This window comes from Odocoileus virginianus, chromosome 34 (assembly GCF_023699985.2).
Source record: "Odocoileus virginianus isolate 20LAN1187 ecotype Illinois chromosome 34, Ovbor_1.2, whole genome shotgun sequence".
Classification (NCBI taxonomy): Eukaryota; Metazoa; Chordata; class Mammalia; order Artiodactyla; family Cervidae; genus Odocoileus; species Odocoileus virginianus.
In genome coordinates this window covers 16,371,881-16,393,991 of record NC_069707.1, presented here as the reverse complement: position 1 = coordinate 16,393,991, position 22,111 = coordinate 16,371,881, and the positions used below count along the sequence as shown (strand labels likewise).

At 51.7% G+C, this 22,111-nt stretch overlaps 1 protein-coding gene across 6 annotated transcripts in view; it reads right to left on the bottom strand.

Annotated features, from left to right (window-relative positions):
- Positions 1 to 3,886: 3,886 nt before the first annotated feature.
- The window catches only part of ZC3H12D (zinc finger CCCH-type containing 12D), a 35,822-nt gene continuing 17,597 nt past the window's right edge, over positions 3,887 to 22,111 (bottom strand). For 4 of the 6 annotated variants that reach the window (XM_070461674.1, XM_020893673.2, XM_070461676.1 and 1 more), the window contains 4 exons: positions 15,836 to 15,975; positions 11,461 to 11,695; positions 8,370 to 8,476; positions 3,887 to 6,701 (listed from right to left, as the gene is read on the bottom strand). In XM_070461674.1, coding sequence (XP_070317775.1) covers positions 5,917 to 6,701; positions 8,370 to 8,476; positions 11,461 to 11,695; positions 15,836 to 15,975 — 1,267 coding nt within the window. In that variant the 3' untranslated portion in view covers positions 3,887 to 5,916. The remainder of the gene's footprint in view (positions 6,702 to 8,369; positions 8,477 to 11,460; positions 11,696 to 15,835; positions 15,976 to 22,111) is intronic. The other 2 variants (XM_070461678.1, XM_070461677.1) reach the window with 1 other exon arrangement.

Genomic DNA, 22,111 nt, shown 5'->3' with positions numbered 1-22,111 from the left:
GTCAAAACTATTGTGGGTTTTCAAATCCTATTTGAGTAATCTCTCCCCACAGCTACAGGCGCTGACCACGCTTTCCACTCCTCATTTATCCAGTGTCAGTCAGAGTCAGTCAGCCTGTGAGTGTCCCAATGTCAATCAATCCGCCGATCACTGCCAGTCATTGTCCGCCAGCCAGTGACAGTCAGTCAGTCATTCAATCTCAACTAATGTCTGACAGTGTCAATCAATCAGTGTCAGTCAGCCAGTCAGTATCTGTCAGTCAGTCAGTCACCTTCTTAATCAGTGTCTGTCCATTAGTGTCAATCAATCACTGTCAGGGGCTTCCCTGGCAGTCCAGTGGTTAAGACTTCACCTTCCAAAGCAGAGAGTACAGGTTCGATCCCCGGTCAGGGAGCTGAAATTCCATATGTCTCATGGCCAAAAAGCCAAAACATAAAAAAAACAGCAGCAATATTGTAACAAATTCAATAAAAACTTTAAAAAATGGCCCACATCCAAAAACAAAAAACTTACGAGAACAATCAATGTCAGTCAGTCAACCAGTCAGTGTCTGTCAGTCAGTCAGCCAGTCAATAAGTCAGCTGGCTTCTGAGCACCGTGCCTGTTTGCCTCTATTTACCCAGCACCTTTCCTGTTTCTGATTCTGAAGACAGGTGTGTCCTGCCTCCATGAGGACATTTAGGGGACCTGTTTCCCCAGGAATCCAGAACAAAGCAATTGCCAAGCTGGGTCAGGCCCTCAGCCCTCATTTTCAGGCCAGCCATAAGCTGCTGAGCTGAGCTGCCATGATTCTGAGAGCTTCCTGAGGGCATCAGCTGAGAAGTAAGTGACTGAGAGGGAACCAGGTCGCCTTTGACTCTGAGGAGCCGCTTCCTCCCCCGCAGGGATTCTGGCAGTCTCTCACCTAACTACTCACCTGGCCGCAGTCCCAGGACTGGCAGGACAAACACCATGATACCTCAGGCGCTGTGGCAGCAGGCCCTCCTCACTTCCTCCCACAGAAAGCTCTGCTCTCTGCTGTCTGTGGATGTGACTAATGGGGACAGAGAATAAACAGCAGCTTCTTTCTCGGGTAGGGCCATCGTTGAGGGTACTAGAGGGTGAGGCCGTTCTGAGCCCTGAGGCACAGGGACCTTCCTCAGTGCAGACCTGGTGTGTTTACCGTCTCTTGCTTGTAGAAAATGCCCTAGTCTCCGAGGCTTCCCTGAGTCCCAAAGAACAGACTCAAAGCAGTTAGTGATTTTTGTTGTTCTTTGGTCACTCAGTTGTGTCTGAACTCTTTTGTGACCCCATGGACTGTAGTTCCCCAGGCTCCTCTGTCCATGGAATTCTCCAGGCAAGAATACTGGAGTCGGTTGCCATTTCCTTCTCCAGGGGATCTTCCCAACCCGAGTCGAGTCCACGTCTCCTGCATTGCAGGTGCATTCTTTACCACTGAGTCACTGGAAAAGCAGTCAACTCAAAAAAAAGGAATGATAACCTAAATAATAGATCAGCTGTAAAAGAATCATAAGGCTTCTAGTTTTCCTTGAGGGATACAGACAAACTTCTGATCACATTTTTAAGTTGTTTTTACAGAAGCCAGGATCCCACCAGGTGAAAACTGCTGATCACAAACAGGTGGATCCTAGATGAGCTGAACTGGTAGTCTGATGACTGAGATTTTGAAAACACCACACTGTTACCTCATCACCAACCAATCAAAAATTTGTCTAATGTTGCCTTTTAAAACCCTTACCTGAAAGCCACTGGGGAGTTTGGGTGTTTTGAGCATCAGGTGCCCATTCTCCTTGCCTGGCTCCATCCAATTAAACTGTACTTTCTTTCCCCACAACCCAGTTTCAGTATGGGCTTCCCTAGAGGCTCAGTGGTTAAGAATCTGCCTGTAATGCAGGAGCTACAGGACACTCGGGTTCCATCCCTAGGTTAGGAAGATCCCCTGGAGAAAGGAATGGCAACCCACTCTAGTATTCTTGCCTGGAGAATCCCATGGACCTGAGGAGCCTGGGTTCCAGTCCATAGGGTCACAAAGAGTTGGACACGACTGAAGTGACTTAGCACGCACAGTGTCAGCAGATTGGCTTTCCTGTGCATCGGATATTTGCTTTGTCTGCCTGGACACTGTCCCCACTTGTTTGATGGAAGCTCTGACCATCTCCATCAACTCCCCACAAACCTTGTGGATTCAGGTATGAACTGACAATCAGTGTGCCCCCTCATTCTGCCCACAGGTGGACCTGAGGCCCAGCTGGACCAAGGCCCAGCCCGACCAATCAGAATTCTTCCCAAAAGTTTTCTGAGGCTGCCTCTTGAGTCCTTTAGCCAGAAGGATACGTGCCTGTGTGCCAACAGAATGGCTTTCATTATGTGCTATGTGCTAAGTCACTTCAGTCGTGTCTGACTCTTTGTGACCCTATGGACCGTAGCCCACCAGGCTTCTCTGTCCATGGGGTTCTCCAGGCAAGAACACTGGAGTGGGTTGCCGTTTCCTTCTCCTTCATTGTATAGGGAAGTCCTTAAAAGGAGAGGATAATTCCACATATGGAAGACAACAGATGAGAGAGTCCTGACAGGGTTCAAGCCCCTAATTTCGGCCCCATAGTTGCCCCCATCCTAGCTCCCACCTTTAGGTTTGTGAGCAGTGCTTGTGAAAAACCACCTCACCTGATACCAATGAGTGTGACTGCTGCCCTGTTAGAGCCATCCCTACCTATATCTCCTATGCACTTGCAAGTGGCTGATCTAGTGTGTGGTTTGCCCAAGCCTCCCAGATTCTCTTCTTCAGCCCCTTGCATCTGAGGTGGGCACTTAGAAGGTCTTGTTTCAATGCTTAGTTGGCAACGTCTTGATATTCTTTTATATATATATAGTATTTACTTATTTATTTATGGCTGTGCCAGGTCCTTGTTGCTGCTCATGGGCTTTCTCTAGTTGCAGTGATTGGGGTCTACTCTCTAGTTGCAGTGTGCAAGCTTCTCATTGCGGTGGCTTCTCTTGTGGCAGAGCACAGGTTCTAGAGCACGCTGGCTTCGGTAGTTGTGGCACACAAACTTAGTTACCCTGCAGCACGTGGGACCTCAGTTCCCAGACCAGGGATCGAACCTGGGTCCCCTACATTGGCAGGCGGACCACCAGGGTAGTCCTAATGTCTTGAAATTCTTGATCACTTTTAAACACAGAGCCCTGCTTTTTGATTTTGTGTATGTCTCACAGGTTAATTTTGCACGGGGTCACAGTCCCTCCTGGTGGGATTTGTGACCCCACTTTATTGCTCCAGTTCCCAGAGCTCACTCTTCCATCACCCACTTCTTAATGACCCTTCCATTCACCCCCTCCCCTATCCTGCTCTCCCCCACAGGAGACTATTTTTCCCAGAGACAGGGAGTCATACCTGTGCCCGCATGCAGTTGGCTTCTTGCTCCCCATCCAAGCTCTGTATAAAATCTTGAGAGCAGGGATTCACTTGATCCAGAACAATGCTGACATGAGTGGCTTCTCTTGCATCTACCCCTCAACCTCCGGAATTCTGTGATTGTGTCTCAAACCACCTCCTAGAGGCCTCTGGGAAAGCTACACCATGTGGTTAAACATGGCCCAGCCCTGGGAGGCTTAGATTCAAGCGATGGAGAACTCTGCAGGCGTCCTCAGCAACAGCCTGCTGAGCATCCAGCAAAGGCTTGTCTCACTTGGGCCTTGCTGCTTCTCCTGGAAACGGTGAGTTCCAGCCCTCTCCCACCTCCCCTAAGGGAGAAATAACAGTAAAGCAACTATAGCCTCAGCCTTTACACGCACAGTATCTAACTTGAGAAGCCAGCCCTGGGCATGGGGGAGGTGAGAAGCTACCACAAGAGAAACTGATATGCAATTTGACAATGGAGACTCCAGGTGCAGGAAAAAAAACGATTTATTCTTGGAACACAATAGCAGCTATGCAACTAGGAACATTCTATTCACTCCCATCCCATTCATGTTTTGTGTCACAAAGACATACCAAGACTTTGGAAAAAAATTCCAAAGGGGATTACATTGAAATGTGCTGTTTCTTCACGTTTTTTTGTGCTTGTCTTAATCACAGTGAACCAAATAAAATAGCTTTACAGCTTACTAAAACTCAAACTTGTCCTCAAAGGAAGCAGTTTAAACATTCCTCACTGTATATCAGCAACACAACAATTCCAAGTCAGGACACAGACCCAAGAGACAAAAGCAGCTCTACCAGAAAGCTTGTCTTGTCGAAAAGAAAATAAAAACCACCGTGAGGGAAATCCAATTTGTCTAGAAAGACTGGGTCTTTTTCAGGACCATGGTCTCAAAATACTAAGGTACAATTTTGTGTGTTTCCTCTTTGGAAAAAAAGAGGCGAGGAAGAGATCTGACTGAAACCACACTAAGAATCTGGTTTAAAAAGATGAAAGGGTTTGCAGGAAATACATCATCTCTGTATCTCTAAAGGTAGCATTGACCATACTGAAGGGCACAGAAGCAGATTCTCCAGGGGAAACCCTGGTAGTGCTTGCCAGTCTGCAGGCTTGCCGGGGTCTGAGAGGTGGATTTCCACTGGGAGGTGCCTCAGGTCTTCTCAAGAACAAAGCAGCCAAGATCTGTGAGTTGGACTGGTACCCCGGAGTGAATGGGTAGATGCCACCCAGAGCTGCCAGGGCTCCAGAGGACACAGGGCCTGCATCCTGGCAGCACTGCCTCATCTCTGTCTATTGCAAATATGTAAGCCCTCCCTTCCCCTCCCCAAACTCAAAGCAGCAGCTAGCTAGGAGAAACAGCAATGGCTGAGGTGGCGAGAAACCTCATGGACTGAGAGGCTCATCCGAGCTCTCCTAGGATCCCCCTGGAGGTTTCTGAGCAAAAGTCCTAACTCACCGGGATTGGGCTCAGCTCGGAGGTGTGGCTCAGAAGGCCTGGCCAGTACAGTAGAGGGCCTGGGCTGGACACCACCATGGCCGAAAAACGAGGACACTTAGCCCTCAGTCAAGTGGGGTGTGTGTGGGCGTCAGGGCCCAGTACCAGGTGACCCGCCACACCTCCACAAACCAGCACAGCCACACAATCTCAGAGTGACAAGTAGGGCCCATACATGGAAGCCAGAACTCTGCTCATATAAAACAGCTCATATAAAAACCTCCAGGTGCCAACATCTCCACTGGCCAACTGACAACAGATTTCACACTTGATCTGCTGCAATGAAATCCAAGGCCTTTTACCAGTTTCCCCCCTTTTGCCCATGTCCCACATTAAGTTCACATGGCTGTGTGTGTGTGTGTGTGTGTGTGTGTGTGTGTGTGTGTGTGTATGCGCGCGCGCGCAAGCGCGTGCACTCGCTAAGTAGCTTCATATAGACTTGTCCCACTCTATATGACCCTACGGGCCAGCCAGACTCCTCTGTCCATGGAAGCCAAGAATATATATAGCTACCAAGCATACTGGTAGCTAACAGAAGAATTTCCTACTTAGCCTGTTTAAGTGGGGTATGCTCTGCCATTTCCTATTTCACTCTATTTCAGGTGTCACTCACTAAATTGATCTTGTGACCAACTTAGGACTCCCAGTTGTAGCGGGACAAAAACAGCCAGGGAGTGCTCTGGACAAAACCTTGGGGGCCTAGTGGGCCTCCTAGTCTTCAGGCAGGAGAAATCACTCCTGCCACATAAGGTCAACCTTATTCTGCGGGACATGGACTTTCAGCAGCGGCCCCTGTGTCATCAGTGAAGGTCATCAAGCACCGCCATGGGCACCACAAATGGTGATGAAGCTGGCCTCCTCCAGGGAACTGACCATCTTTAAAGCTAAAGGGGCTGGCTCCACAGGGTGGGCCGGCCCACGTGCCGGCTGATCTTCGCCACCAGCCCAGTTAGGGTACAAGGCAAGACTGGGTCATCACACGCGGTGGCTTCCACTAGCTCCTCAGCGCTTCCCCACGGGTGCACTGGACCTTTGGAATCTCTGGATGAGGAGCATGAGCCTGGCCACGTCGGAGAGCTCGGGGAACAGGGCCATGATGCTGTCCACCTCGTGGGGCGGGAAGATACTGTAGAGTGCGGTGCGCGCCCGGGCACGCGCGTCCACCTTGCCAGCTACAGCCTGGGACGCGGGCCTCAAGGGCCCCCCGAAGGTACCGTCGTCCCAGTCTGACTCGGCCCAGGCCGAGCGGCCCGGGAGCTGGCCAGCGCCTGGAGGAAGGACCCACGGGTCGCCAGGCTGCTGGCGCGGGGAGCGCCGGTCACTCTGCGGGGCACAGGCGCCATACCCACCCCGCAGGCCGGGCTGGCTCAGGAGGCCAGGTGGGGCTGGCAGGGGCGACAAGGACCCGGGTGCCACCCAATCGGGACCGCGTGGCCTGGGCGTGAGGCCACAGCCGGGACCCCGAGGGGCCACCCGGAGAAGCCCCGGGTCGTCGCTCAGGAAGAGCCGCGAGAAGCTGCTTTCGAGAGTCGCCACGCCCGCCGACTGCCGCGCGGGGGGCAGGCTGCGCGTGCCAGGCTCCCGGGGGCCGGGCCGGGCGGCAAGGGCGTCCTGGGAGCCGTCCTGCTCCGCCAGGCTGGCCGCACGCGCGCTCCCCCGCCGCTCCTCCTCGCCGCCCCGCCAGGCCCGCGTTTGAGCGCGGAGCTCGTCGGCCACTGCCAGCTGCGCCTGGTGCGGCCTCTCCGGGTGGTAGAACTTGCACTTGATGCCGTAGGTGCATTTCTTGCCTGGAAGGGACAGAGTGGGGGTGGAGGGGAGGGGCTGGTGAGACCTTGAGTGAGGACTCCCGTGGGGTCCCGGCAGTGGCCGCCTCGCGCCGCTCGTCTTGTTGGCAATTCCTGGGGGTAGGCCCCCAGGCCTGCTGCAGCCTTATACGGTTTGGGGTGAGAGGAGGTGGAGGGCAAGAAGTGTCCTGGGGCGCCGACAAGACTGATGCGGGCGCAGCACTGTGCTCCTCGTGGTACTGGGCTCTGCATGCGGTACCCCAGCGTTACCAGCTCAAGGCAAGGTCTTGTCTACGGGCTCCATAACCAGGAACTGAGACCAAATCTCTGGGTCCAGCGACCTTCAGCCTCTACTTCCCCAGGGATCCTGTGGATCCTGCCAACCTCGCAGGTGAAGAGTAGGTGCATATGGATGGGCCTTCACTGCTAACTCGGTTTCCTCCCTCCTTCCACCCTCCATCTCTCCCCCCACAAACCCCGACCCTCCCGCGGTCCACATCCCTTGTGCCAACCCTTGCCCTCTTCCTTATAGACTGTTTTAACAGAGATGATCAAATAATTTATCATCCAAACCAGGGCCGTTCTGAGAGTGGAAGGGAGAGGAATGGGCCACCAGAATGTCTGTGTGAGCACCTTAATTCTAACAAGAAATGACTTTCAGTATCACTTAGTGAAAGTCACTCAGTCGTGTCCACCTCTTTGCGACCCCATGGACTATACAGCCTATGGAATTCTCTAGGCCAGAATACTGGAGTAGGTAGCCTTTCCCTTCTCCAGGGGATCTTCCCAACCCAGGGATCAAGCCCAGGTCTCCCGCATTGCAGGTGGATTCTTTACCACCTGAGCCACAAGGGAAGCCCCTTCAGTATCACTTAAGGCGTCCTTAACTTTTATAGGCACAAAGAAACGAGACTTGGGTACATTAAATAACTTGCCAAAACAAGCTAGTGAAAGAACTGGCTAGAAGGCTGGTGTCCCTGGAGGGCTCTGGGATAGAATCCTCAATTCTCAGTGGATAGCACCAACCAAAGTCTCCTACCAACCAAAGTAGGAGATGGGGGAGACTGTGGGGCAGGATGGTGGCACAAGGCGCCAGGGGAAGGGCCTGAGAAAGGAGAGCTTGGGGGTGCACACAGACAGCAATCCTGCTTCCTGGACGTGGCTTTGTCTGTGGGTAACCCCTGCATCCAGCCCTCACAAGCCTTATGCAACAGGCAGTTCATCATTACAATGACAATAATTACAGCTTTCTGAGTGCCATCCAGAGAGGTTCAGTTTCCTCCCCAGGGTCACACAGCTGACTAAGGGCAGAATCCAGACTACAGCCCACGCTGCTGACCATCAAACATCTCATCAGGATGAAACTCTGGTTCTCTCTTAGGCATTTGCTTAATTTCACAAATCTTAACAGGTCTATTTTTAATAATACACTACACATCAGACACAATAACAACCTTCTCATCAGTTACACACATTTGCCAAGACGTGACTTATGGATGAATCATGAGATCTATACATCCAAACGGAGCCTCCATATATTCTTTATCTGCTTATTAATACACATAGGACGCGGCCTATATTACCTTACACCTTTCTAGAAACATGAAATATTGGAACCCAGGCCAGCACAGCTGACCTGAACAGGGCCCACAGATGTGGGGTGCTACCCACCGTAGGGGCAGTGCTGCCAGGACGGCTCTGGGGGCTTTGGCTTCCTGCTCAGAAAGTTGCTCAAGGTGGGTCCCCGACGGCCCAGGGGGTCATCAGGAGGCATGAACCTGGAAAATAAGCATGGGGGTGGGTGACTGCAAGCCCCCAAGAAACTCACCACTGGCAGCTGGGGGAGGGGGCGGAGGCGGCAGCAGGCCTGGCCTCTCGGTTCCGGGCTCTTTCTCCCACCCGGGAGTTGCCACGTGTCAGAGACGCGCAGCCTTTGTCCGCACTGACCGGTACAGAGCCCAGCACGGACAGCTCCCAGGACAGCGGCCCCGGGCCCCGTCCAGGTGTTTCTCCTCCTGAGTCAGCAGCGTCAGACTCGCTCAGCAGCTCCTCGAAAAAGGCAGGCTCCGGGCCTCACAGGAGACCTGCTTAAACAGAAGCTCGGGCTCTTCAGGAATCTGCATTTTGACAATTTCCCAGGTAGATTTTAGCCACTTAAGTTGAAACAGCAGTGCACTAGGTCTCCCCGGAACTTAGTCTGAAAGCAGTTCTATGCTGCCTTCCAGAGTCCTCAATGGATGACTAGAGACCTCTGTGGGGCCACAAACAGCCTCTCATCTTGTGAATTTCATTTCTCCCGTGTCACCCCACAGCTCTGGGCCTCTCTGGTGCAGGATAAAAAATTTACAGGGTCTGAAAGGCCAGTCAGTGGGTCAGTGAGGCAGAGGATACAGGGGCGGCCTGCACACAGGTGCGGCCTGGGCTCCACCCCACCCCCCAAAAACCTGGGGGCTGGGGGGGAATGTCACTCTGTCACTCTCTGACACCACCCTGCCCCCTGCCGGCCCCTTCCCTTCCCAGGCATTAAGGAAAAAGGGAACATATCCACAGAGCCCAGGGCTCAAGGGGGAAAACATTTCTCAGAAGGAAAACTCCCTCATTTAGCACAACCCATTTTTTTTTATATGAATGCTTTCATTCCCAGGAGACACTCGAAGGTCATACAAAGGTTCCACTAGAGAGGGTGTGGATTCTAATCGGGGCCTGTTTTTACAGACTGGCTTCCCCCTAAGAGTGAAGGGTCATGCTGGGGTCCCACCCAGCAGACCACATCCACCAGGCCGGCCCTGAGCTGGGCGATCCCCGGCCGAGGACAGCCTCCGTGGCTGAGATCCCAGCTACACAGCCGGCTTCTCAGAGTTGGGCCCTGACCAAGAATCCGGGGAGCCACCCAGTGCAGTTATTAAAAGTTCCCTGAGGCTTCACCTCCTGCTCTTTCCCGGGCCTCACAGCCGGGAGCTGGGCCAAGACGGCCCTGTGGACATGCCCTGGGCGCGGGGAGGGCGTCTTTGCCCTCGGGCAGGCGGCAGGCTCTGCACTCTGGCAGCTGGGGACCTCCGGGCAGGCCCTGAGCGAAGGCCAGTGCGTCAGGAGGACTTGGCCTGGACCCCGGGTTGTCGCCAGGCCAGAGGCGGCCATGATCCATCAGAACTCAGTGCGGATTTTCTGGATCCCATGATGACCAGCCATGCCAGATTTCCTCCAGGGCGGAGCCAGAGAGAGGGAGCTGCCAGCCTTGTGAATGTGGATATGACCGTGGGGGTTACTGCAGGGTAGCTGCTGTGACCATCTGCCCTGGGGCTTAGGAGCTAACCTCTGCCTCCTTTGCTGTGAGTCTGGGGGTAGTGGGGGCACCAGCACCCCCCTGGAGGCACATGTCCTGGCCTGACCTAAGAGTAACCACAGCCTCTACGGGGTACAGGCCTCTCTGATCCTCCAGATCACCTAAGAGGTAAGAGTGACTAATCAGTGCGTGCGTGCTGAGTCGCTTCAGTCGTGTCTGGCTCTTTGCGACCACATGGACTGCAGCCCGCCAGGCTCCTCTGTCCATGGGATTTTCCGGGCAAGAATACTGGAGTGGGTAGCCACTTTCTTCTCCAGGGGATCTTCCTGACCCAGGGATTGAACCCACGTCTCTTATGCCTCCTGCATTGGCAGGTGGGTTCTTTACCACTAGCGCCACCTGGGAAGCCCCTTGACTAAACCAAAGCGTGCTAAGTTCAAGGTGAAGAACGCTCAGCCCAGTGAGGTTGAGAGTTCGCCCACCGCACGCAGCCGGTAAATGGCAGCGCCTCAGCTTGAAACCTCATCTGCTGCTTCCAGCTCTTTCCACCACACACCCAGCCCCCCAGGCTCCAGGGTTATGTTGGTCTGCCGCCTGCAGGCATCCTGATACAGCGGCAATATGGCCTGTCTGTCCCCAGCTCCCCTTCCCCAGGGCTGCAGCCAGGGACAGTCACTCACTATCTACAACTATTCCTAGCCATTGGGTGCCCACATGTGCCAGGCTGGCTGGGAGCCGTGGCAGATAACACACATACACGCCCTGCCCTCACAGAGCTGGGCAGCTTGTCCTCGACCACATTCCTAACAGCCACGGAGAGAGCCAGGAATGAGGACCGAGCTGTCATCCCTGGAACAGAAATTGAGATGGGAGCCAGATCTCAGCGGCCGTGCCCTCCCCAACCCTGTCCCACCCTGTGGCCACGCCCACCGGCCAGGCTCCTCCCCTTTCCCCCTCAACCTGCGGCCGTGGACCACCCATCCTTCCTCCCACCGTAGCTCTGCCCGGAGGCCCTTGTCCTGCACCTGTTGTCTGGCCTGTGCCTTGTGACCCTGACCACACCCTCCCCGCCCCACCCACCGCCCTGTCGCTGGTTGGTCCGGGGTGGACCTGACCCAGGGCGGGCAGATGAAATCAATCAGATTCTCTGGAAAATGTCCACCAAGCCGTATTAGGACAGTCAGTTCTAAGGTCTTAACAGCCCTAAGGAAAAGAGGATGTTGACCGTGCCCGGACACCTGTCAGGCAACTGGGCGCTGGGTCAGCCGGATGTGGCCGCGGGAACAGAAAGGTCACAGGCAGTGGGGACAAAACAGCCCCAAGGGGAAAGCTGGTCGCGAAACAGAGGAGAACCGGGAGGGCGACAGAGATGGTGGAGGAGGGTTGTTTTAGAGCCCCGCGGCCCGAGCTAGTTGGGGTGGTTTCTGCCGGTCACCGCCCCCGCCCCACGCACCCCCGGACCCCGTGGGCCCCACGCACCGATCGTTGACGAAGGAGAACATAAGCAGCCTCTGCTCGATGAACCACTTCCACTCGGGGTTCTCACTCTGCAGGTCGCGGTAGTTGTCGTTGGAGACGATGACGCCGTCCTGCTCGTAGGCCAGCTTCACGATGTAGCGGTCGTCATAGCACACCACGCGCCTGCCGCTCACCTTGCGGGACGGCGTGTACACCAGCACCGCTTGCCTCTCCAGCTCCTCCAGCACGTGCTGCTCTGCAGACCGCAGGGGCACGCATGGAGCGTCTTCTCCGGGTGGGGGACTCCCCACACCCAGAACCAGCCTCAGACCCGGGGCAGGTCCAGCAACTCCAGGCTCCTTCTCCGATGGCCCCCTCCTCCCCTCTTCTTCCCCCTTCCCCCAGCCGCTTCTACTCCCCACCCCGCCCCACGGCCCAGCCCATCAGGCCATAAGTAGAGGTGTTTGCCAGCAGCCTGAGGTGAGGTGGGCTCTTGGCTTCCGTCCTGCGGGTGGTACCCAGCCAGGGAGACACACTTTGGAAGGAAGAGTGGCACCTCCGGCTCTGTCCTTCTCACCTGCCACGATGCCCCTCCCACAGTAGACACGAGATCTGTTTCTGCGGAAAGACATCTTCCCTGTTTTAACTAGCATCCTGGCAATGCCTGATGAATTATCAGGAGCCCCGCATCCACTGGGAAGTCTCCTGCTGGAGCTTTTACCAGAGAACCATGACCCTCTGTGATACAAGCATCTGCCAAGACAGCTCAGGCCGGAGCAGCCCACAACTGGCAGCTCTGAGGGACACAAGAATGTCACAGGGAAAGGCCAGAATCTGCAGCCTGTTTTCTGGTCTTAGCTCCAGCTCTGGGGCTCAGACGGTAAAGACTCTGCTTACAATGCAGGATACTCAAGTTCGATCCCTGGGGCAGGAAGATGCCCTGGAGAAGGAAGTGGCAACCCACTCCAGTATTCCTGCCTGGGAAATCCTAGGGACAGAGGAGCCTGGCGGGCTACAGTCCACAATTGCAAAGAGTCGGACACGACTGAGCAATTAACACTTGACACTGGGGTGCTTCGCCCCTCTCTGAACATCAAGTTTTACATTTATAAAATAAAGAAAATGACTCCTGCACCTGCCTCACAGTGTCTGTGGGGACACTGAACCAGTCCATGGGGGGCTGGCAAGCCCCCACGAAACCTGGGAGGAGAGAGCGTGTCTCAGGCAGTGCAGGCGTTACAAGTTCTCTTAACAGATGAAATCTGCATACCTGGAAGGTCTACTCTGTAATCCTAGTTTCGAATTTGGAGACAAAAGAAATTCCTTCCACATGAAACAGGTACTCCCAATGTGGAAGAATATGAGCACGTTCTTCACAAATCGTTTCTCCTCTCAAGTCTAAGTCCTTTGCTATATGACGTGGTTCCCAGACTTTTAAAAAGTGCATAATGCATTTAATGGCACAAAAATCACTTTTAAAAAATTACATGTGTGCATGGTGATCATTTTGTAATGTATAAAAATATCAAAGCACTGTGCCATATACCTGAAACTAATGTAATTGTGCTCAGTCATGTCTGACTCTGCGGCCCTATGGACTGTAGCCCGCCAGGCTCCTCTGTCCATGGGATTCTCTAGGCAAGAATACTGGAATGGGTTGCCATGCCTTCCTCCAGGGGATCTTCCTGACTCCGGGACAGAACCCATGTCTTCTGCAGTGTGGGTGGATTCTTTGCCATAAGCACCACCTGGGACGCCCACTAATATAATACTGTAAGTCAATTATACTCCAATTTAAATTTATAATTAATTTGTTAAATGCCATGCATGCAGCACTCCCTTTGAGAAACAGCACGAATGCTTTGAAGTCCCCACTGCGGCCTGAAGTTTACTCTCCCTCCACTCCCTTTAAGATAACCCTATTTTTAGAACTTTGTGTTTATAATTCCCTTGCTTTTACTTTTTAGGATGCATACGTATGTACCCTTCAAAAGGGTTATTTCCAACGTGATTATGAACCTCCAGACTTTACACGAATAGACTCATCGTGCACATATCCTATGCAACTTGTTTCTTCGTTGAACATTGTGTGGGGGAGGTCTGGCCATGTCAGGGTTATCGGTTTTACACAGACGTCTCCCTGTACAGGAGACAAGGATTTCTCCAGGGTCTGTCTTAAGAAGTGATATTGCTGAGTTGTAGGGAAAGCTGCCTTATGAGACAATGCTGAATCATTTTCCAAAGTAGTTATATCAAGTTACTACTCAACACTGCATCTAAGACGAACTTGCCGGCACTTGATATTTGCAGATTTTTAAGTTTTTCCCAATCTATACATAGATTGGGTATATATACAGATAGATAGATAGATAGGGTATAAAGTAGCCTCTTGTGGTTTTATTTTGCATTTCTCTGGTTACTAATACAACTGAACATCTCTTCATATGTTTATTGGCCATTTGTGTTTTCCATCAAAGGCTTATTCATGCCTCAGCACATATTTCTATCTGTCCTTTCAGTCTTACTAGCTTGCAGAAGTTCCCTGTAGATTCTGGACCGTAATCCTTCACCAGGGATATGTGATGTGTGGCCTTTCCCAGTCTGAGGCTTGTCTTTTCATGATCTTGTTTTTGTGGTATCCACTAATGAACAGAAGTTTTTATTTTAATGTAGGCAAATTTATGACTCTTTCCCATCTCCTGACACTTTTTGTGGCTTGTTTAAAAATTCTTCCCTACCCCAAAGTGAATTCCCTACTCTTTACCCATTCTGTGTTGCATAATATATATTGCACAATATTGCACAACTGTTGAAAGCCACCCTCCTCCACGTTCAGACCATAAAGAGTAATCTGGGATGAGTGGTCCATGATGAACACAAGTGTTCAGTCCCTGGCTTCTCAAAACCTCATTGAAAGAGCAGTGAAAAAGTACAGAAGGGGGAGGAGTCCATAATCACATTAAAAATCACATAAAAAAACAGCAGCAAAACCAAATTTTGATAAATTTAGGAAGACAGACAGCAGGTAGGATCATACTGATCCTACATTAAAGAGGGAGCCATAAGGTGTACAGAAGGTGTACAGAAGCTGAAGCAGAGGTGGAGCCCGTTCTCTGCAAAGCCCCACTTTCCAGTAGAAGTGGAGAGTGGGGAGAAGTCAGATGATTAACTGAAGGGTTACTATAGGGCAGCCGCATCCACCCTTTCCTATAAGGGAAGTGAAGATGTAACTACAAAGGAGGAGGCCTTTGACCGCCTACAGTAAAACATCACCCCTGTGGCAAAGCCACTTTCAGTTCCAACAGCTGCCTCTTGCCTGTTGAATGCAGGGTGCGATGAAGCAAACCCTGCTGGTCAATATAGTCAAAGGTCAGCCTTGACTTTTTGGGAAAGATCCAAACACCAGGAGAGAAAGTCCATGGAAATTGCACAAGTGTATATTTAACCAGTTTGGTTCTTTATTCACAAGTAAACACTAACAAGCAAAGGATCACCAGACTTTGGGGAAGAAGATTTAAGAGCACAGAGAGAAAAAGAGAAGGGAACAAAGAGAATCAGAGAAAAGAAATATGATTCATGGACCTTCAGAGAACCTTTTCAAAGCCTGTATCAGTATAGAAATATTCAAGAGGATACAATAAAACAAGAAAAGCATTTTATTTAAAATAAATGAGAAAGAGAAGAAAGAGAAGAGAAGAGAAGAAGCAATTGGTAAACACTGATAGAACTGAAAACAAAACCAAAAACCTTCAGTTAAAAGACTAGAAGAAAAACTCAATGAAACCTCCCAGGATCACTAGAGGTCAGTCATACCATCACTAACGTGGCTGAAACAACACCAATAATATCTCAGGATGGGACCTCTTATAAGAAAGCCAGACAAACAAACCAAAAAAAAAACCCCAAAAAACCTGTTTATTTAAATGACTTATTCTGTTCTTCGTAGCTTAAAATATTCCTAGCTGATGTAAGAATTAAAAATAAAGAATTCCCTGGATCTCAACTTCCTTTTTTTTTTTTAAATGAGGAGATTGGACTAGATATTCAGTGGACCGAATGGATGTCTCTTTCATTTCCTATACTCTATTAGGGGTGGGAAGCAGACCAACTTTTTCTGCAGAGTGTTGAAATTTATAAAATAGCTATTTTTGAAACTTAATCTTTCACACTATAAGAGTAAATATGCCCAATCGCCTGTTCAACAACTATTTATTGGGCACCTACAACATGCCAGGTAATACACTAGATGCTAGGGCTCTGGTTGTGCTTTCACAGAGTTTGAGTTCAGCGAGAAAGACATCATCAAACAAAGGATAAGCAGACAACTGCAACTGTGAGGAGCGCTGCAGAGGAAAGGTGCGCAGTGCGTCTTGAGAGCGCAGCCGCCCCAGCATACCTCTAATCGGGGAGTCAGGCCTCGGTGGCTCTTTCCTCCAGGAGGGGACAAAAACCTTGATGCAGCTGTGTCCTCTGTCCCTAAACCAGTCCACGGCCAGCTGGATTCCCCGGCAAGAGAAGACTTCTTTATTCCCATGGCTACAATGAGAAAACAAAGGCATCTGTAGAGAAGCAGGCGGGGTTCCTCAAGAGTGATTTTTCCTGGGAATAGCCTGGATCCTAGTCTCATCATCAAAGGGAATCAGGCAAATCTGCATTTTGAAAATAGGCCATTCTTTACACAAAATATATCTCTTAATCAGAACCAATTAGCTTGTGATAACATGTAGGGGGTCTCAGGCTCCTTGGGGAGTACATTCATTCCAAGGATGAAAAGACAAGCTCCTCTTATTAACTGAAGCTTATAAGGATCAAGAGACGGTTGTCAATGTGATAGTGGGCTTCCCAAGTCCAAGTAACAAGGTCACGTGCCCCACAAATTCCACTGAAATCATCGATGGAGGCAGGAAGGAGAGAGTGGTGTGAGAGGATGCTCAGAACCAGGCAGGGGCTTGTTACTGAAGGTCTGTCTTGCTCCTAAGAGGAATAAGAAGCCATAGATGGATTTTAAGACTAGGGGTACATGTAGTGTGTGGTGGCTCAGAGATAAGAATCCGCCTGCCAATTCAGGAGACAAGGGTTCAATCCCTGGGTCGGGAAGATCACCTGGAGAAGGAAATGGCAACCCACTCCAGTATTCTTGCCTGGAGAATCCCATGGACAGAGAGCCTGGTGGGCTACAGTTCAAGGGGTCACAAAGAGTTGGACATGATTTAGTGACTGAGCAACTGAGCAGGCGTGCTTATGTGATGTGAGCTGATCTTATGTCTGTTTCAGAGCTCCACCTGGCAGCAGAGAGGACAGTAAGTTGGAAGGAGCAAGAATGGAGAGTGGACAGCAGTTAAGAAGCTGTTGCAGTGACTATCAAAGCAGAACCTGATGGTGACCTGGACCCAGCTGGTGGTGATGAAGTGGAGTGAACTTGAGAGACAGATACTCAGGAGGTAATATCTCCAGATGCAGTGATCAGTTGGATACAGGGATGCTAGTGAAAAAGACACTGAGGAGCTTTTAGATCTCCAGCTTATATAAGAGGATGGAGGGCCCTGAGACAGACCCTGGTCTGGAGGAAGACAGGATTTAGAGAAAAAGATCCTGAGTTTGGTTTTGGACACATGTTGAGATGGGAAGAGCCTTGGTGACCTCTAAGTGGAAATATTAAATAAACAGCCAGGGTTCAGAAGAGAGGTCTGAGTGATAAAACGTGTGAGTCATCTGTTTAAGTACTGGTTGGAGCCACCACGTGGAGAGAATTGCCTGATCGCCTGAACAGGGAGTGAGTGGCCGGGGAACTGGGCGTGGAGGAGCTCCGGAGCCCAGCAGCTGGTCGCAGGCAGAGGAGGACAATCACACAAGAGACAAGAGGCATCATTCAGAAAAGTTCAGTGGTTAAGACTCCACGCTTCCAATGCGGGGGACCCAGGTTCAGTCCCTGGTCCGGATAAATTAAAAATTTAAATTAAATTTTAAATTTTAAATAAAATTTAAAAGAAAAATTAAAAATTAAAAGTAAATAAAGAAAGGAAGGGGGTAAATCCAAAGAGACTGCACTGTGGGAGCCTCGAGAAAGAAGCAGTCAAATGCTGCTCTGAGAAGCCAGAGCATCCCTTAAAACATCCCTCAGACTCAGTCAGTAGAGGTCAGCAGTGTTTTGCTGGAGAGGGAGACAAGGGCATGGATTTGAGATACTGAGAACGCACGCTCAATGGAACTCAGCCAAGGATGCGCCACAGACCAGCTTAAGACTAGATCAGCCACCCTCTGCTCACAACTTCTACCCCATCGCAATTCCTCAGCCCTTCGTCCTGCCATGTGCTTCCCTCCACTCCCACCGCAAGGCCTTTGTACCAACTATTTTCTCCCCTCTTAACCCAGTCTATTCCTCCTTCTCCTTTAGATCTCAGCTTCATTGCCACTTCCTTAGGAAAAGCAGCGCCATCAGATTCCCCTGTTAGGAGTCTTCACAGCAAGGTCACGTCCTGGTCCTTCCTGCACTTACCACAGCTGAACGTGCACATCCAACCACGGGATGAATCGCACCCCCCTTCCCTTTCTATATCATTGGCTTCCCAGGTGGCACTAGTGGTAAAGAACCCACTTGCCAAGGCAAGAGACATGAGACTGGTTTCATCCCTGAGTCGGGAAGGTCCCCTGGAGGAGGGCGTGGCAACCCACTCCAGTATCTTTGCCTGGAGAATCCCATGGACAGAGGAGTTCCGTGGAACCCTACAGTCCAATAGGGTCACAGAGTGGGACACAACTGAAGCGATTTAGCATGCATGCATGCATTTCCAGATCATAGGTTCCTGTTGCTGCCCATCAAATTCCCAGCACCTAGCACAGCAGTGCCTGATCATTGATAAGGGTTCAGTGAGAACATGTCGAAGGAATGAATGACTGAGAAGAAGCAGGTCTTGTGAGCAGCTGGAGGAGAAGCAGTCCAGAAGGGTTGGCTGGAAGGACCCTGATGTAGGAAAGGTTTGCATGTCCAGGGACCAAAAAGAGGACAGTGTGGCTGGAGCGTGTGGAGTGAGTGAAGGGGAGGTGGGGAGGCAGGAGGGGGCGCGGCTGGGTGCTCAGAGAGCCAGGGTCCCCACGACTCTTGCACCCTTTCCACATCCAAGCAAGGCCAGCACATCAAATCCTCATATCTGTGCTTTTGCTGGTGTGTGGCTCCTTCTGCTGTTTCCTCAGAGAGGGTTGGGAGGGGTCAGGGTTTGTCAAGAGAAAAGGGGAGTCTGGAAACACTCATCACTAGTGTTGGAAGCCAGGCTTTGTGGAGATTCAAGAGGACTCTACACCCCAGGGACATATCAGGGACCAGGCCTCAACCTCTAGGTCCATAGGATCTTCCAGCTTAGGGCAATAGCCCTTTGGCCATTGAGGCTAGACTGAGGATTCTGCAAATAGCAAGCAGAAAAATATCAATGGGGCCATCCGTGGAAGAAAAGGAAGAGGAAGTGGAAAACTAGTCCCTTCCACCGCAGCAGAAATTGAAAAAAGAAAGGAGATGGAGGAAGAATGTGGAGGCCATTCACAGGGTCCTTACCCCGCACCCCACCCCCAGGCCTACCCCACCCACTGAGACATGAGGGGCTGAAGAGGTTGGAAACAGCGGGACAGGTGTGAACAAGAGGCTGAAGGCTTGTCTCTCGGCACAGCCTGGGCAAGTCACAAGCCTCTCGGAGAAATCCTGGTTTCAGCAGATGCAGCATCCCCCAGGACTGCAGGGCCGTTGTGAAGAAAAGTGGCATCTAGGTGAGCCTGAGACAACACCCCTGGATTCCCTGCTTCCCCTGGAGGATGGTGTGTGGCCTGGGAGTGGACAAACAGGGGGGATCCCAGGAGGCACTAGCAGTTAAAAAAAAGAAACCCACCTGCCAGTGCAGGAGACGTAAGAGTCACTGGTTTGATCCCCAGGTTGGGAAGATCCCCTGGGCATGGCAATACACTCCAGTGTTCTTGCCTGGAGATGCCCATGGACAGAGGAGCCTGGCGGGCTCCAGTCCATGGGGTCGCAGAGTCGGACACGACTGAAGTGAATGAGCACCGCACATGCGCAGGGGAACAGTACTAAAGCCAGCATGGCTCCCCCAAAGGCCAAACAGGACCAACGTCCCTCTGGTGACCATTCCAGAAGCCTGGCCAGCCCCGTCACTCTGCAGCAGAGTCCAGTGAGGGTCCCAGACCCTTCTCCCAGCCAGCACCAGGTCTCAGAAGCTTCCAGCTGCCACTGGGGAGAGGAGCGGGAGAAGGGAGAGGAAACACGAAACTGGAGTCGTCCAGAAGACAGGAGAGGCTGAGGCACCACACATGGGCAGGTGTGAAGCTTGCTCCCTCCTGGTTCCGAGAAGGTGGTGAAGAGATTTCACTGTATCGCAGAAAATAAAGTCTATGTTCTAAGCAGCTGCAGCAGTGATGTGAGCATTTGATGACACCCCCACTCCCACCTTGCCCCCCAGCACAGGTATCTCTTGGCTACAGCAAAGTCTGTGCATGCGTGCTTGGTCGCTTCAGTCACGTCTGACTCTTTGCAGCTCCACAGACTGTAGCCCGTCAGATTCCTCTGTCTATGGGATTCTCCAGGCAAGAATGCTGGAGTGAGTTGCCATGCCCTCCTCCAGAGGATCTTCCCAACCCAGGGATCGAACCCATGTCTCCTGCATCTTCTTCACTGCAGGCAGGTTCTTTACCAGAGTCACTGGGGAAACCGTGCAGCAATGTCTATCCTCGGTCATTTCTCAGGAAAACAAATCGTTGCCACAATTCTTTAAAATTTGTTTCTATGGCATGCCATGTGGGATGGGGGATCTTAGTTCCCCGACCAAGGATGGAAACTGTGTATTTGGGAGCATGGAGCCTTAGCCACCCAACCACCAGAGAAGTCCCTGCAGTTTTTCCTTGCTTGCTGTCTTTTCTGTGACTACGTCTACGTATCTGTTCAACTGTTCAAACGCCAGCTTTCCATCCCTGATGCCCTCGATGGGTGTGTGATTTGGGGGAGGGATGGGGGCAAAGGGAACCCAGTGCCTGTGAGGGGACAAAGATGAGAGGTGTGACCAGTTCCAGTGACTCTGGACAGGACCTCAGCCTGCAGTGGCCCCGGCTGGAGGCAGGTGGAGGGGAGGGGGTTGGAGGTTCAGGAGTTCAGGAAGAGAAGAGCTAAGGAATGGAGCCACAATAGCTTCACGCAGCAAAAACTGGCCCCACAGCTTCTCGGACACAAGACTCCAACCAAGAATCTCTGAAGAACAGGTTAAGTACCACCTAGACCAGCTAGGCCAAGGCAAGGATGGAGGAGGTACTTGTCTGTCCATCAGTGCAGCCAGGACCTTCCCCGTTTCCCTAAGAAGCGCCTTCTCTTCCAGCTGGAATTCCAGGCTCAGGGAGGTCAGGCACTGGCCCTCTCTGGAATGGAGGATTTTCATTCAGGATTCATTCATTCATTCATTCCCGTTCTTGCAGACCCTACCCCAAATTCAAGAGCCTTCTGGTCTCTTGAAATGTGAAGATTATCTATTGTTCAGTCCTTACTATGTGGGTTTTTTTTTTTCCTAAACCAACCCCATCATGGCTGCCCTAGATCTGGCCACAGAACACCCTGGGCAATGGAAGGGTTGATGCCACAAGCAGGGAAGACCTGCTCGCCACGTGGGAGCTGGCAGAGCTCTGGTAATAAAGCTCAGCGGTCACCCTGGGAGCCCAGGCCCTGCATTCAGAGGGAGGGACGTAAGCCAGAGGCACCCTCCCCTGTGTGTCTCCTCCACTCACTCAGCATCCAGGCGTGAGCAAGCATCTCCATCAATGGGGCGCTGTGCTTGGGGGCCTGGGGAGCAGCGAACGAACGGACCTGCCCCCAGCCTCTCAGAGCTCACTTCTAACAGAGTCTGCGTACCTGGCCACTTTGCACACGCGCCTGATTCAACCACTGCAAGGAACTGTTGAGGGTGTGACGGTGGCCCCATTTCACCCTTGAGGAAACTAAAGCAAAGCTGTGTGCCCAGCTCACTGATCTTGCAGCTGACTTCACAGCCTGATCTGTTGGGCTGCAAACTCTTCCCCCCACCCCGTCTCCATTTTTTTCCCCTTTATTCCTGCCCCTCTCCAGTCTCCACCCCTGGGATCCAGACAGCAGCTCCTTCAGCACAAAAATTACCAGCTGGTAAAATGCTCAAGCTGAGGGCGGGACCCTAGCGCTTATTAACAGTCAGCGAGAACCAGTTCATCAGGCAGCAAGCTGAGCAGCGGGCCCTGGGAAAAGGTGAGAGGAGTGGTAGGTTTTGAATAAAGGGAGGTGGTGAGGGAAGTGGGTTGGTGCCCAGGGCAACTTCTGCCTGTGTGACAAATGTGCCGGGGCACCCGCCCATTAGCGTATAGCCATCTACAGTCACTGACAATCCAACTGAACACTTCTGTATCACTAACTGTTGCCCAAAAAGTCTCTGCAGAAATTAGCAGCTCACAAGACAGTCCTGTGAAGAGCGAGGCGGTGGTTTTGGGGTGGGACGAAAGGAAAAGTTAAGCAGTGATTCCTTTGCGGTGTGAGATATAAAGGCGTAACACTGATTGAATCGTGTTTCTTATTTGGGGTTAAATTGCAAACACTCTGAAGCTGGAGATTATAGCCATTTCACCAAGAAATCTCTCCCCAGCTCAGATCCAGGTGGGTGACTTC